Source organism: Lytechinus variegatus, chromosome 12 (genome assembly GCF_018143015.1).
Source record: "Lytechinus variegatus isolate NC3 chromosome 12, Lvar_3.0, whole genome shotgun sequence".
NCBI lineage: Eukaryota > Metazoa > Echinodermata > Echinoidea > Temnopleuroida > Toxopneustidae > Lytechinus > Lytechinus variegatus.
The window spans coordinates 32,826,829-32,840,984 of record NC_054751.1 but is presented as its reverse complement, the minus strand read 5'-3'; the positions used below and the strand labels follow the sequence as shown (position 1 = coordinate 32,840,984).

General features: G+C 35.0%; 1 protein-coding gene across 1 annotated transcript; it reads right to left on the bottom strand.

The window, feature by feature from the left end:
• Positions 1-2,327: 2,327 nt before the first annotated feature.
• On the bottom strand, positions 2,328-13,640 carry LOC121425562 (pyridoxal phosphate homeostasis protein-like). Its single transcript, XM_041621647.1, has 7 exons — positions 13,471-13,640; positions 7,825-7,932; positions 7,427-7,538; positions 6,833-6,967; positions 6,111-6,253; positions 5,331-5,429; positions 2,328-4,701 (listed from the first exon to the last, which is right to left on the bottom strand). Exons 1-7 carry the CDS (start codon positions 13,564-13,566, stop codon positions 4,591-4,593), a joined length of 804 nt encoding a protein of 267 aa, XP_041477581.1. The 5' UTR covers positions 13,567-13,640; the 3' UTR covers positions 2,328-4,590.
• Positions 13,641-14,156: the final 516 nt, after the last annotated feature.

The following is a 14,156-nucleotide window of genomic DNA, read 5'->3' as shown; positions in this document are numbered from 1 at the left end:
TCCTTTGAGCAGGTGACTGACATACAAGTTCATATTACATTTATATCAGCAGATTAGTTGCACCATGTATTAGTAAGGTTTCCTTGGCTTTGTTGAAGTGATTTCTTGCACATTGTTTGAATGAGCCTCTATATATTTGAATACAGAAACTAATGTACAATTACAAATTACTGACACTTATAGAATGTAGGCATTTGTTTCGTATTCATAATTTTTCCTGATACAAGTCCAACCCACATCTGTTTGCCTATGGAGAAGCAGGAATTTCTAAAATTTTCGATCTTACATTCCTCGAAAATAGTGCTCATGAATGCATGTTTGGTGACTTTGCTGACGAGTATTTTCAAATGTCAATAAATGTTGCATACGGTGCTGATTTTAGTTTGAAAGAGTGAAAGATTTAGCAATTCGTCAAGAAGTTCCTCTTTTGGGGCGAAAGGGCAATGAAATGAAACTGTTCCTTTTCTTCTCAGAATTGACACAAACAAAATAGTTTGGTAGCCTTTCTCTACCCACTCTCTTAATCTCTCATCCACTTGATATCTGAACTGACATTTTAAAAAAATCAAAACATTGTGCATAAAGTTACATTTAATAAGAAAATATTGGTAATTTATTATCGGACAATCCATTCATAAATATACACACGTTGATATAGACTAGTGAAATGTCTATGGAACTAATTAACATTCTTGTGTATCAAGAAAGCCTAGGCTTTTTAGCCTCTCTAAAGCCCGCTGTACACTACATGATCCAACTACGACCTAATTTTTAAAAATCACATTTTGCATTTAAATATGAAGTTTCCAAGAAGTAAATTGATTTGAACTTCAGCATAATGCTAGAAATATTAAAATCAGAATTCTGCCTTGCAAGCCCTGTGGTTAGAGTAAAGTCTAAATCGGCTTCAGTTCTCAGTTGATGATGTCATTACGATTTGGAATTTGCTTTTATTCCTCCAAGAAGCTAGAAGTAGACTGGAATTTTGATTTTAGTGTTTGTTACAGAATTTGGAACACTGATCATGAAGATTCTCTTGTTGGAATGTTCATATCGAATGATATTACGATTTCTTCAAAATATGATTGCAACAGATCATGTAGTTTGTGTCTGGCTTAGCTCCAGGCAGCGAGGGTTCTGAGGCCTCTTCAACAAGTTTAGTCAGATAGATCCTCAAAACAGTAAGGGCTAAAAGCATAATTATGCCTGTACTATAGGAAATAAATCAAATGATTTCACACACAAAACTGTCCCAAGTCAACTGCACCTATACAGCTGCATCCACATTTAAATTTGCAAAATATATACAAAAGTTGCCTAAACACAACCATATGTCCAGTGCTAAAAAAATACATGTACATACCATCTGTATGCATGGATAAGCAAGATTAAAGTTAAAGGTAGCCCAAATGAGTCATGCCCAATACCAAGCCTGGCAAGCCTATTTTTCTCATACTTGAGGTTGCATGTCTAATCATTTCCATATAGGATGTTTGAGAATGCAATTTGAAAAATTAATTATAAGTGTTATGACCCCATTCAAGCCCTTCTTGTTTGATAATTTATGAAATGCTAGTATTCTCTATAACATATAGAGATGATAGGTTGCTCTTCAAACAATTTAAGAAATCTTGTTCTGTACCTTGGCAGTGAGAGACTGATCTTCACCAGATTAAAAGTAAATGCATTATCAAGTATGGCATAGTAAGTAGACTTTCAAACTTGTGATGATGTAAACATTATTAGGGCTTTCAATTTCTACTTTTTTGCACAATCATAAATAGAAAACAGAAAATTATATTGAAGCATCTTTTCAGGCATAAAGGTGTGAAATTTACTCTTTCCAATGGTACAATAAGATTGCATTTTGCCAGAGGTTAAATTTCTTGCAAAAGAAAATCTCGCAATTCATGAGATTTTGTGGGGAGGATGATCCGGATAAATCTTGCCAATTTGCTCACAAGCATACAGACATGTGGCCTAAATGAGTGATTTTAATATAGATTTCTTTTGTCATTAATGTTCCTATAAACTCCACTTGGGATCAAATGTTGAACTCGCTCTGGACTAGTGTATTCCATTAGAATTACAGTGTATCGGTGGGGTGCATGGTCTAGTGGTTACTACTCTGTCTTTTAATCACAGGGACATGGGTTCAAATCCCAGCCATGGCATGTTTTCCTTTAGCAAGAAATTTACCTACATTGTGCTGCACTCACCCATGTGAGGTGAATGGGTACCTGGCAGGATTTCATTCCTTGAAATGCCGAGCACATGAAAGCTGCTTGAGCTACAGCCGGGGTAATAATATCCAAATCCTTTGAAAGCGCATAGAGACGTTACTCATAATGTGTTATGCGCTTTACAAAAACTTTCATTAATATTATCATGCACCAAGCGTTTTTAGCAACTGGAGCTTATAGCTGAGGAAATATATACATGTATTGCGCCATTGAATAGGCAACAGCACCTCATGAATGCTATACATTATTCTAAACAAGTTGGGACCTACTTTAATAATTAATAAAAACGTTTGTATCTCTCGTTTCCCAGATTACAGGGTCACTAGTGATTCTGTAATTGCTTGTAAGCTAAAAAAATGCACTTTTCAGGAACTTCTGTACAAATGAATTGGAAATACTGATTTCATAAATTGCACAGAACACTATTAATTTCACATTCTAAGCCATTTGAACCATACTTCCTAATTTCAAATGAATCAAAATTAGATTCTGGAACACAATCATTAAAACAATTGAATACATATGGAATTAACACAACAATTAGTAATAAAAGAATATGTTTGAACATTTTTTTGTACACGGTGCTTTTCACCAATTTTTTGCAAAATATTTGGTATAACACCAATCTTTTTTCCATAATCCACTATTATGAAATACAAAAACGATTTCATCTGCAAAAAAAAAAAATTAACAGTGGCACCCTTAACAGGTGTCTTAACATCTGAGGAATATTTAACGTTGATCAGACATTTTGCGGCCGAGATCTGAAAGGGGGTGGGGGTCAAAAAGAAAAAAGATAGAATGATCATGCAACAGAACAACCCTAATTATAAATATATTCATCAACAGTTTGAAAATTAAAAAAAAAAAAGTGTCCCCAATTAAAAAATAATATCTGAAAGATGATAGCACTGTGAGTAGGTTAAGTTAAGTACTTTTGAATTTAAATATCTTGATAACAAATTATTGAAAAAAACAAAATTTAAGGTCACAGCAATGTAATTGAGTGGTAACACATGTACCATGTTGACCAACTCAAATCTACAAATTGTGAAAGGTTAATGACATGCAACCCTGTATATGTAAGACCCTCCTGAAATAATATGTCTGTTTTCTAGTTCTTATGAGATATTCAATACTGCTCTGAAATTATCATAGCTTGAGTAGTTCATGAATGAAGTGAAGTAGGGTTAGCAGAAACTGGGACTTCAGGTTTCCCAGTTTTTACGGACACAAAATTCCCTGATTTTCCCCCGATAAAGTTTAAAAATTCCCTGAAAATCATTTAAACCCATTCCCATTTTCGCATGTTTTCTAGGTTGTTGCAGTTAATTACATGTATTTTCAACATAAAAACAACAATGTATAATTAACTAGTACCACCATAACCAGTCATTCAATAGATGTTGTTTCGATAAGCAACAAAATATAAGAGTCTGTTTTTCTCTGATTTGAGGTATTTTTTTAAAATTAAATTCCCTGATTTATCCCTAACTGGTAAAAGTAAAATAATTTCCCCTGATTGGCTGGGAACCCTGGAGTTGGACCGACAAAAGGTTGATTACTTTACGGATTTGCCTGAATTACATGAGCACTTATATTCTATTCTCTTCGAATATGCTGGCAAGTACATGGTCAACACAAATCTAATGTAATCCCCCACCCCCCCATTAACAGAATCTTCTCACATTTACAATTGAAATAAAAAATGTGGGGATAAATTGGAACAAATATGGATTAAAATGTATCTTTTTATTTCACCAAGACCCCTGGGTTCAGCACACTTAAGTTGACAGGCAGACAAATATAATGTGTAATTTATCTCCACAACATATGCTACAAGATGTCTCGGGCAATTTCAAGATGGCTGTCCAAATACAGGTAGACAAAATGAAAATCTTGTACAGCCTAAACCCAAGACTACCTACATGTAATATTGTTGCCTGGGACATCCTCACTCTTATATTTGCTGGTTATTGAGTGTTCAAACCTCTGTGAAATTTATCAACCATCTTCATTTAAGATTAGAAATACTGCTCAGAAACCTTACAATGAATACATTTTATTAAAGTTTACATAATTCAAGAATTTTCCAAAAGCAATGTACCTCAACCTTTGTGAGTATTCCCTTTAATGTCACAAATCAACTTATTATTGAACAAGCAGTACATGTTTCATATCATCCTATTGTCATGATTGTTATTCATTGTTACATTCATATTGCAAATATAATAAAGCAGTTAACATAGACTTCATAGAAGACCGAGTTATATCAGTCTAAGTTAGTCCAACTGATATATTCATGGTGGAGTACTATTAAATTCAGTTCACTGATTCAAACAGAGCTTTACGCTGGTTCCTCCTTGTTCTTCACAGGTGGTTCACTTTTACTTTTAGCTTTCTCTCTAGCTCCAAATATAGTACTTCCAACCCTGACGTTTGTACTCCCTACAGATATCTGTAACACAAATGGAGAGTAAACGTCATATTAATTATTTTTTAAATTCATTAGAACTGGGTCATTATACTTGCTGCTCACTTTCATAATTTGATATTCATGCTTACATCTGGATACATCTGTGAAGCACACCTACACAACATGAATTCTCAAAATCCTGTGTAATTACCATGCAGTCGAGTTCCTGAAGGAGCTAAACCATACATACAAATAAATGTCTACATTTAAATAGTTTGTAGCCAGGAATTAGAAAATGTATATTCTTCAGTTCTCAACAGAAAAAAGGGGGACCCAAAATAACTTTTTTTCAATATTTCGAATCGAGACAATTTTTTTTTATTCTAAAACATTTTAAGTTTGAAATAAAGACAGTTCAAAAAAGGAGTATTAGGATTTAAAGACTTTCTTTAGTTTTCTTTTTTTCTTAGTTTTATTCATGCCAAATTACATTTTGAATTGAACCCATGAACAATTTATAAGCACTTTGGGCCTGAAGACCTGCTTAAGCAGCATATGTGCCAACTATTACTGAAAATTGCATGTCAAGAAAATTGCAGATTATTATGATTATCACCACATCAAATTGCTATACAATGATAACTTTTTATCACTGAAAGAGGAATACTCACTGCATGTTCAAAGTCATGTGACATGCCCATACTAAGCTCTACCTTGTCAATATCCAGACTGCATTCCTTACATACATCTTCTCTACATCTGATTAGACACTGTCATAAAACAATACAAAATACAAAGTGTAAAGATAGATGCATCTTTTACTCAATGTAGTAAGTCAACATTTATGCCTCCACTATAGACAGAGCTATAATATTTTACATATTAAATTTCTAAACCATCAAATACTTTTAAAATCTGATCTGCAAATGCATAGTTAAAAATTTTATTTTGAAAAGTTATTAAATGAAGGAACCATATTAGTGATGGACAGAAATGACATTTGACTCTGTGACCCTCAAATATGATCAGGCCATTGTCACCCCAATAAAACTACATGTGCCAAGTTTGAAGTTGATCCATCAAATGCTTTAAAGCTATCCTGAGAACAATTACAAGAAATATGGAAAGACAGACAGAATGCAACAGCAACTAATGCATCTGTGAGATATATTTGTTACATAGATGTATGTCAATTAAAATTAATAAATGGTTTAGTTTGGTTTTGACTAAATTATTACATGAGCAGGGCATCAAAATTATTTGGATCATTTTGTAAACTCATATTCAATGTTAGCTAAAGAAAGCAATCTAAATTGTGCTTTTAACACCAACACCAAACTTGAAATCCCATAATGTCTTTTCCTGGTCATAATCAAACATTTCTATCAGTGGACTTGATGGGGCAAGGTAAACTACTGATTGAAAATGTATTTTTGAGTAATTGTACATACCTGAAAATCAGGATTAGGACCATCGTCAAGGCTGTGATCAAATGATCCGATTGTCATGAGACCAGCAAACTCTAAGCTAGGACAGTTATCAAAGAGATGTCTTACTACTCCACTACACTCTTCAGGTGACACACCACTCTTATCTGGAAATGGAAATAGTAAATTTCAATTCTTTCAAATGTTTCATGATAATAACACATGATACCAATATAGAACTGAACACTATACAGTTGATACAGATACAATGCACAGTATTTCGATTGTACAATGGTACAAAACCAAAGACTACATGCAAGTATCTGGTATTATCACACTTTAATTAGGCCTCCTTTGCCAAAAGCATGCATTTATCATTGGATTTTCCCAAGTGTAAACAATGAAATAAGCGTGAATGTGTACACAAATCTGCATAGTCCATGGTTTTATACCATGGTACAATTGAAACCTCTTTCGAGAATACAGGCGGTGAGCCAGAATTAAACAGGTACAACCAAGTTCTTTTAATGACTTTAGAGTCATAAAAACATATTTTGCCTTTTATTTCACTTATCAGTCATAAGACTGATCATAAACAACCGAGTTTGGAGTTTTCAGCATGTCCAAATGTACATACATTTACATAAATATTTCCAGGAATTTACAGTCTATCGCTCAGGCATTACGTGCCATTAATTGAATAATCATGAAGAAAAGAAAAAAATAAACTAATATAAATTTCCTACTTGCTTCTCCACTTGTGTTGACTTGCACAAAGACCCTGAGAGTTCCTCTGTCTGTCTCTTTGCTCCAATGTTTCTCAAGCTCTGATGCTAACTTCCTGGAATCAACAGTCTCCACCATGTACAGATTAGGAGAGCCTACATAAGAAAATAGATAAACAATTGAATTGTGGTTTTAAAAGCATTGTACCAAAATAAGAAGAAAAAACAACCTAGCAAGGTAGCATGTCATATCAGTTATGTTTCAATCAATTGAAGTTAAAATTTAAATAGTAGGTTTATATGCATTGGGATCTTAAAGGAGAATGAAACTCTTGGTACAAGTTAGCTCGAGTGAAAACAGAAAAATCAAACAATTCAGTGACAGTTTGGGGAATTTTTTTTTACAAATAATAAGCAAGTTATGGGAATTTGGATGTTGAGATCACTAATAATGTGGGCATCCTCTCATTGGCAATGTGACTAACATGTGTTATTTCACAGTTGTAGAACCCCCTAATAACTTTTCAATATAATTAATTTTTCTGTTTTCATACAAACTAAACTAACTTGATCCAAAAGAATTCATCCTCATTCAATAGAAAATCTGATACTCACTGAGAAGTTTCTTGACCTTATTACTCTGAAGATGACCAATATAATGCCACCTGATATCTGTACACTGTTCTCTTATTGTGGCATCATGAGATTTGTCAACTAGCTCTTGTACCTGAATGCAAAGAAAATAAAATAAAATTCATCTACAAAAAAGGCTGAAACAGCTACCTGTTACATCTGTATTGGGGCCATTATTCCTGCCACTATTTATTCAAAATGACATCTTACATCAACTGAACCAATATTGTTTAAACAAATAGTAATTCAAAAGGGGCTAAATAGCTCTCAATCTTTGTGTACTTTTTTCACTTACTAGTCTTCAACATTTTCCAAAATGACAAGAAAGTAAATTCTAATTATTTGATTATTTGTATTTTTCAAAGGAAGTTAGTCCTTACATAGTTTTCACCAAAGTTGCGCTGTCCTGTCTGATAAGCCTCAAGGATCATAGATACTGGTTTGGTTTTACTCACTGCTACTAGTCTTGGTTCCACACTGGGTATGGTCTGGAAGGAGAAAAGAAAAATCATAAATGTAGAAAGTTTTTTTAGAAAGGGGACAGTTATTACAGCCACATTTGACAATCAATGTCTGAGAAATGGGAAATTTACATGATTGTTTGAATTGCTCAGTGTTGGTTTTCGTAAGAAAACATCCAGTGATCAAGAAGTAATGAAGCCATAATTATTAACAGGTAGATCACCGCATATTTGTGAGAAATTTTGATTTATGGAAATTATTCTACAAGACATACAAGCATGGAGAGCTACTCACAAGTGACTTGTTTACCAACCTCTTGTTTATGACACGAGTTATTTTTAAACTAAATTTTTCCAAATAAACGGAGCATATTGCCTGTTCCAAGTTCTCCAAAATGATTTGGGTAGAAACAAAACAAAACACATTATCAGTTATGATCAGACTTCCATTTCATCTGATGTTTGTGCATATGCACTAGTGCTGCAACCGAACCGCCGAACCGAACGGAAGTTCGCCGAACTTGGCACTTCCGAACCGGACCGAACCGAACACAAAGGCCTGGTTCGGAAGTTCGGTAAAAAAAAATGTTAACATGCAATGCGTAAGTGCGATGACTACATACTAGATTTAACTATAAAATTAAACAAAAAAATATTGGTTAGTGATTGTGCACAAAGAGAATTCCACTCAATATATTTTTTAAATCCACTATGATAGCTCCCATCACGTCTTTGATTGAACTGTTATCAACTTAAGAATATTTTATTAACATAAATATTTTTCTTGATAAAATGAGGGGACATTTTGAAGCTTAACTCGGTATAAAAGTGTGGTGTAATTACGTATTGCCATAATCGATCGTGATCGTAATCGGACCTAATCATTTTGTATTTAATACAGAAAAAGAACCAGACATAAATTCATTCCTCGTAAATGACAAAGTATGACAGTTTCGGTCTCGTGTTTGATTAAATTTTTATCATTTTCAATTTTTTTTATAAACATGAATATATTTTTTTTCCTTATAAAATGTGGGGACATTTTAAGCTTAACTCAGTTAAAAAGTGTAGTTGAATTACGTATTGCTGTAATCGGACGTACATTTAATTGTTTTGTATTTAAAAAAAAGAAAAAGACAAGACAAATTAATTCCTTGTGACTGACAAAGTAATGGTAAAGTATATATTCCACCTTCTGAAATTTCCATATTAATATAAAAGGTAAATAAATAAGAGATGAAGGAATGAGGGTGAAAAAACAGAAAATATAAAAATTCAAACCAAATCAACGCATGTTCCCTGATCGATGTTCCGGAAATGGTTGGTAAGGAAAGTTGAAACAGGAAGTCCAAACAACCTGCTCTCGGTTGCTATTATACAGGTAAAATTCGTATTCCGAACTTGAAACGTTTTTCCATTGTCAATATTTTCTTAAAAGTGGTTTAATCTGGTCAATTACTGAAAATGAAATGATAAATTATCAGTTCCGTCTTAGTTCTGACGATCAACGCCGGGTGATTTCACAACACTAAAATACAGTGTAGTCCCATGTACTCATTTTCGTGTTGGAAATATGTTTGAAGTCACGTAGCGTCGATCTTTCTGGACAAAGAATGGACTGATATTTTATCTTTTTAAAGTAATTCATTGACCAGATTTCACCACTTTTGAAAATAGGGACTTTCTAAAACACTCATATTCTTTGGAATGTGAATTTTACCGGTATAATAACAGTTGAGTGGAGGTTGTATGTCTACTGTTTCGACATTCCCGATCAACACTTTCCAATTTGAGAAGCTGCGTTGGCAATGACATCGTAATTAGGCCTGGGACGATTGTCATTTTCACCATTCGATTATTTCCTGAAAAAATAATCGAATGATTCGATTGTTCGTTGGGGAATCACGTCTTTTAAGTCACAATAGGTGACCTAATTTATGGTGACCCCCCCCCCATGAAGAAATCTCCATCAAAGTCACATGTTTAGCATAAATGAAAGTAGGCCCTTTTCCCCCTTTTCCATGATTTTTATATCAAAAGAAACTACATGAAATGAGATTAAATCTTTCAGTATATTGTTCCAATGATAATCTTTCCTAAATCAATGCTGTTACTCTGGCATCATGCATACATCCCTCCAAGTGCCACACCCCTTCATATGAATGAATCAGCCCAGATCAGCCCAAAGACGTAAACAACTCATTCATTATTCTTTGAGATTGACCCCAGGTCGAGCATTTCACTTGAAAAATTTCATCCCTTGCCCACACCATGTCTCCGCCCCCACTTGTGGCACTGTCCACGATGCTACACATGTATTTAAAAAAAATATATTTTGCAAAATATTTCATTTGAAATACCTTCAAAATTACGATTTTTTATCATTTGAACCTACATGTATAACTGGGTCTATTTTTGGAGACTAGTCGAGAAAGTACTGGGGAAGACGGGCGCATGTTGGAATGTCGTTTTCATTGTGTGAGGGGGATATAAAAAGGTTGCATTGTTTTGAAACATGAAAGGAATTGTCCGGCTCCCACCCTATCTTTCTCTCTCTCTGTCCCTCACACACACACACACACACAGATGGGGGAGGGGTCAATTCATTTCTGAAGTCATGACCTTTCCTGATAAGGGAACCACGTGCCTTCTTCTTTGTTTCCCAAAGTTTCATTGGCTATCCGAAGGTCCAATCAGCTCAAGTGAGCTGGTTGTGTGTTTACTTATTGTTTTGTGCACGCAGACAATGACTTATTTTGTGTATCGACGGCAAGGTCGGGTGGGATTAAAATTTTCGGAGCGCTTTCATGTTGGTGTGTAACTGTGAATGTGATACAATCATTGATAATTTTTGAAAAATTACCTCGGTAACATAATTTTTAAACCTGTATGAAGTATTCAAAAACCGTTGTCATCGTTGTTTTCTTGTTTTTGTTATTATTACTTGGGTATTCGAGTTATCCCAATGTCATAATCAGGATCTACCGAACTTTCGATTAGTGTAAATTTTTTTAATTTTTGTTTTCGATTGGTGATTGGCGGCATGCCAATCGAACCATTCGATCAATCGATGTTTACTCCCAGGCCTAATCGTAATCGATCATGATCATAGCTACTTGAAATAATCATGAAAAAAATATTCTGATCTTTGTAATTCTGTTTCTGTCCTGATTCTCTCATTATGAATATTTTTCTTTTTTTTTAATTTTCATTTTAAAAAAGAAAGTAGAAATGACTTATTTTTTGTTTAAAGATTGAAACAAAAGAAAGTTCAACAATTTTCATAACTATTCTTTTTAGAAACAAAATTTATTATAAATATGTCAGATCATGCTGGAGATCACTTGTTTGTGGGTCGGCGATCTTTATTTTTTTATATGTTAAATATAATTTGGCATTTATTGCCGAACCCCGAACCGAACCAAAGTTCGGAAAAAAATTGCCGAACCCTGCCGAACCGAACCGAACCCGAACATGCCGCCTGACTTGCAGCACTAATATGCACCATCTTGCAAATCTTTTTCATCATATAGAAGACAAATGATATGTAATCAGCAAGAAAAATAGACATTTACAAAACAAGATCTGGACCTTGTTGCACCATTACTGGGCCTTGTTGCATAAAAGTTTCTATTATATCATAACTTTGCTATCCAACAGAAACTTCGCTGAAATCCTTGTTTCTGATTGGCTGACGAGCATTGTGACCACATCAGTTACCATTGGATGGCAAATTTACTCTAATGGTAACTTACAGTATATGCAATGGGGGCCCTGATATTGTCTTTAAAATGTGATTACCTTATATAACAAGTGGAATGCCTCTGGCCGTCTCACCTGCATCACGCGATTCAACATAGCAGCAGTGCTGACTTTGAAAACTACTATAACTCGCACAAGATGTTCAGTGATACTTGGTTACTCTTATTTCCACATTTTATGAACTAGACCAATACACTTTACAGAGATAGGATGGTAATTCAACAAATACCCCCAATGTGGCCAAAGTTCATTGACCTCACATGACCTTTGACCTTGATCATGTGACCTGAAACTTGCACAGGATATTCAGTGATACTTTATTACTCTTATGTCCAAGTTTCAAAAGTCAGATCAATAAACTTGCGAAGTTATAATGGTAATTCAACAGATACCCCATTATGGCCAAAGTTCATTGACCTTTGACCTTGGTCATGTGACCTAAAATGCGCACAGGATGTTCAGTGATACTTGATTACTCTTATGTCCAAGTTTTATGAACTAGACCAACATACTTTCAAAGTTATGATGGTAATTCAACAAATACCCCCATTCGGCCAAAGTTTATTCACCCTAAATGACCTTTGACCTTGATCATGTGACCTGAAACTTGCACAGGATGTTCAGTGATACTTGATTACTATTATGTCCAAGTTTCATGAATCAGATCCAAAAACTTTTAAAGTTTTGATTGTAATTCAACAGATACCCCCAAATCGGCCAAAGTTCATTGACCCTAAATGAAACTCATGCAGGATGTTTGGTGATACTTGATTAACCTTATGTCCAAGTTTAATGAACTAGGTCCATATATTTTCTAAGTTATGATGACATTTCAAAAACTTAACCTCAGGTTAAGATTTTGATGTTGATTCCCCCAACATGGTCTAAGTTCATTGACCCTAAATGACCTTTGACCTTGGTCATGTGACATGAAACTCTAATAGGATGTTCAGTAATACTTGATTAACCTTATGGCCAAGTTTCATGAGCTAGGTCCATATACTTTCTAAGTTATGATGTCATTTAAAAAACTTAACCTCAGGTTAAGATTTGATGTTGACGCCGCCGTCGCCGTCGGAAAAGCGGCGCCTATAGTCTCACTCTGCTATGCAGGTGAGACAATAATGAAGAGGGGAAAACAAAAAAACATCCTTAGTGCTAGTGGTGCACCAGACATTGTTCGTAAATGTCTTTGCGAACAATTTATGGTGGGGAAATTTGCGCGAAGTTGGCCGGTGCAAAACTGAATTAGCGCCGCAAAGCCAGGGGCTCTTTCACAAACTATACTTAATTTTTATGGGCAGTGGTGAAATAATTTTGCGGGGGCTAGAGCTACATATGGTATATCACGTAAAACTGATAAAAAGTTGCGAGTGAGCGAGCAAAGATTCTGACCTTTTTATTATAAAAATCAAATTTTGTGATAGGACAGATCATAATCCATAATAATATTCAGTAATTGATATCAACCCCCCTTCATAGTATTACTGGATTCATTTCATCATGTGCTTCTCTCTTTGTCTTTCTTTTTCTTTCCTTCTCTCTCTCTCTCTCTTTTTCTTGGTCGTGAAAAAATATTGGGTGGCAAGAGCCCCCCCCCCTCCATCTTTACGCCAGTGTAAACACTGTTTATCATGGGTTCCCAAACTTGAACTTGAAGTGAACTCACTAATTTAGAGCATACACTACAGCTTGAGAGCGGCAACCGGCCACGGCCAGGGATCAGACAAGGCGTCAGTTCCGCGGAGGCGGAGGCCGGTGGCATGGCATAGCACAGGGTACCGGTCGTGCTGGCGAACTTACCGAGGTTCTTTGCACGGAGGCTGCTTGAATCCTTTCACCTACAGATCTCAGTGCCTTGGCCACACTATTTTCAGCAGTCATTATGATCCTTTGCATTCCACAATTTCTTTTTAAAAAACATTAATTTTAAAATAGAAATTTCAAAGTACACTTTTTGTCGTCTTCTCTCGAACTTCACAACATTCTGAATTACACAATCATTCATGTACGGCGTCCTTGGTTCGCAAATCAAATTTCAAAGAAAGGGGGATTTTTGTAGTTTGGCAACAGTCAAATAGGATTATTTTTGATTTTTTTTTTAAAGTGCATATTCACGTTGTTTATAATATGGCATCTTGAGAATTATTGCTATTTTGCTAAACATACCATAGGAATTCCTCTGGCCTTATTACTCGTTTAAATATTTTTTACGAATTTTGATTATAGGCATATTCCCGGGGGGGCCACTTCCATTCACAAGTGGATACCATGCGCGACCATGGGGTCTCGAAAAGCACCCTAAACACGTAATTTCCATATTCTGAAAATGCACCCCTTAACAAGTATTGGCGTGTGAAACCCTACCCTTAACAAGTATTGGAAACAAAACGATACTCTTGGCAAATATTCCCTGAAATGAACCCCTAAACAAGTACAGGAATGTTTTATTGTTACGGGTCCTTCGGTCGTCGGCTTTACCTTATTTG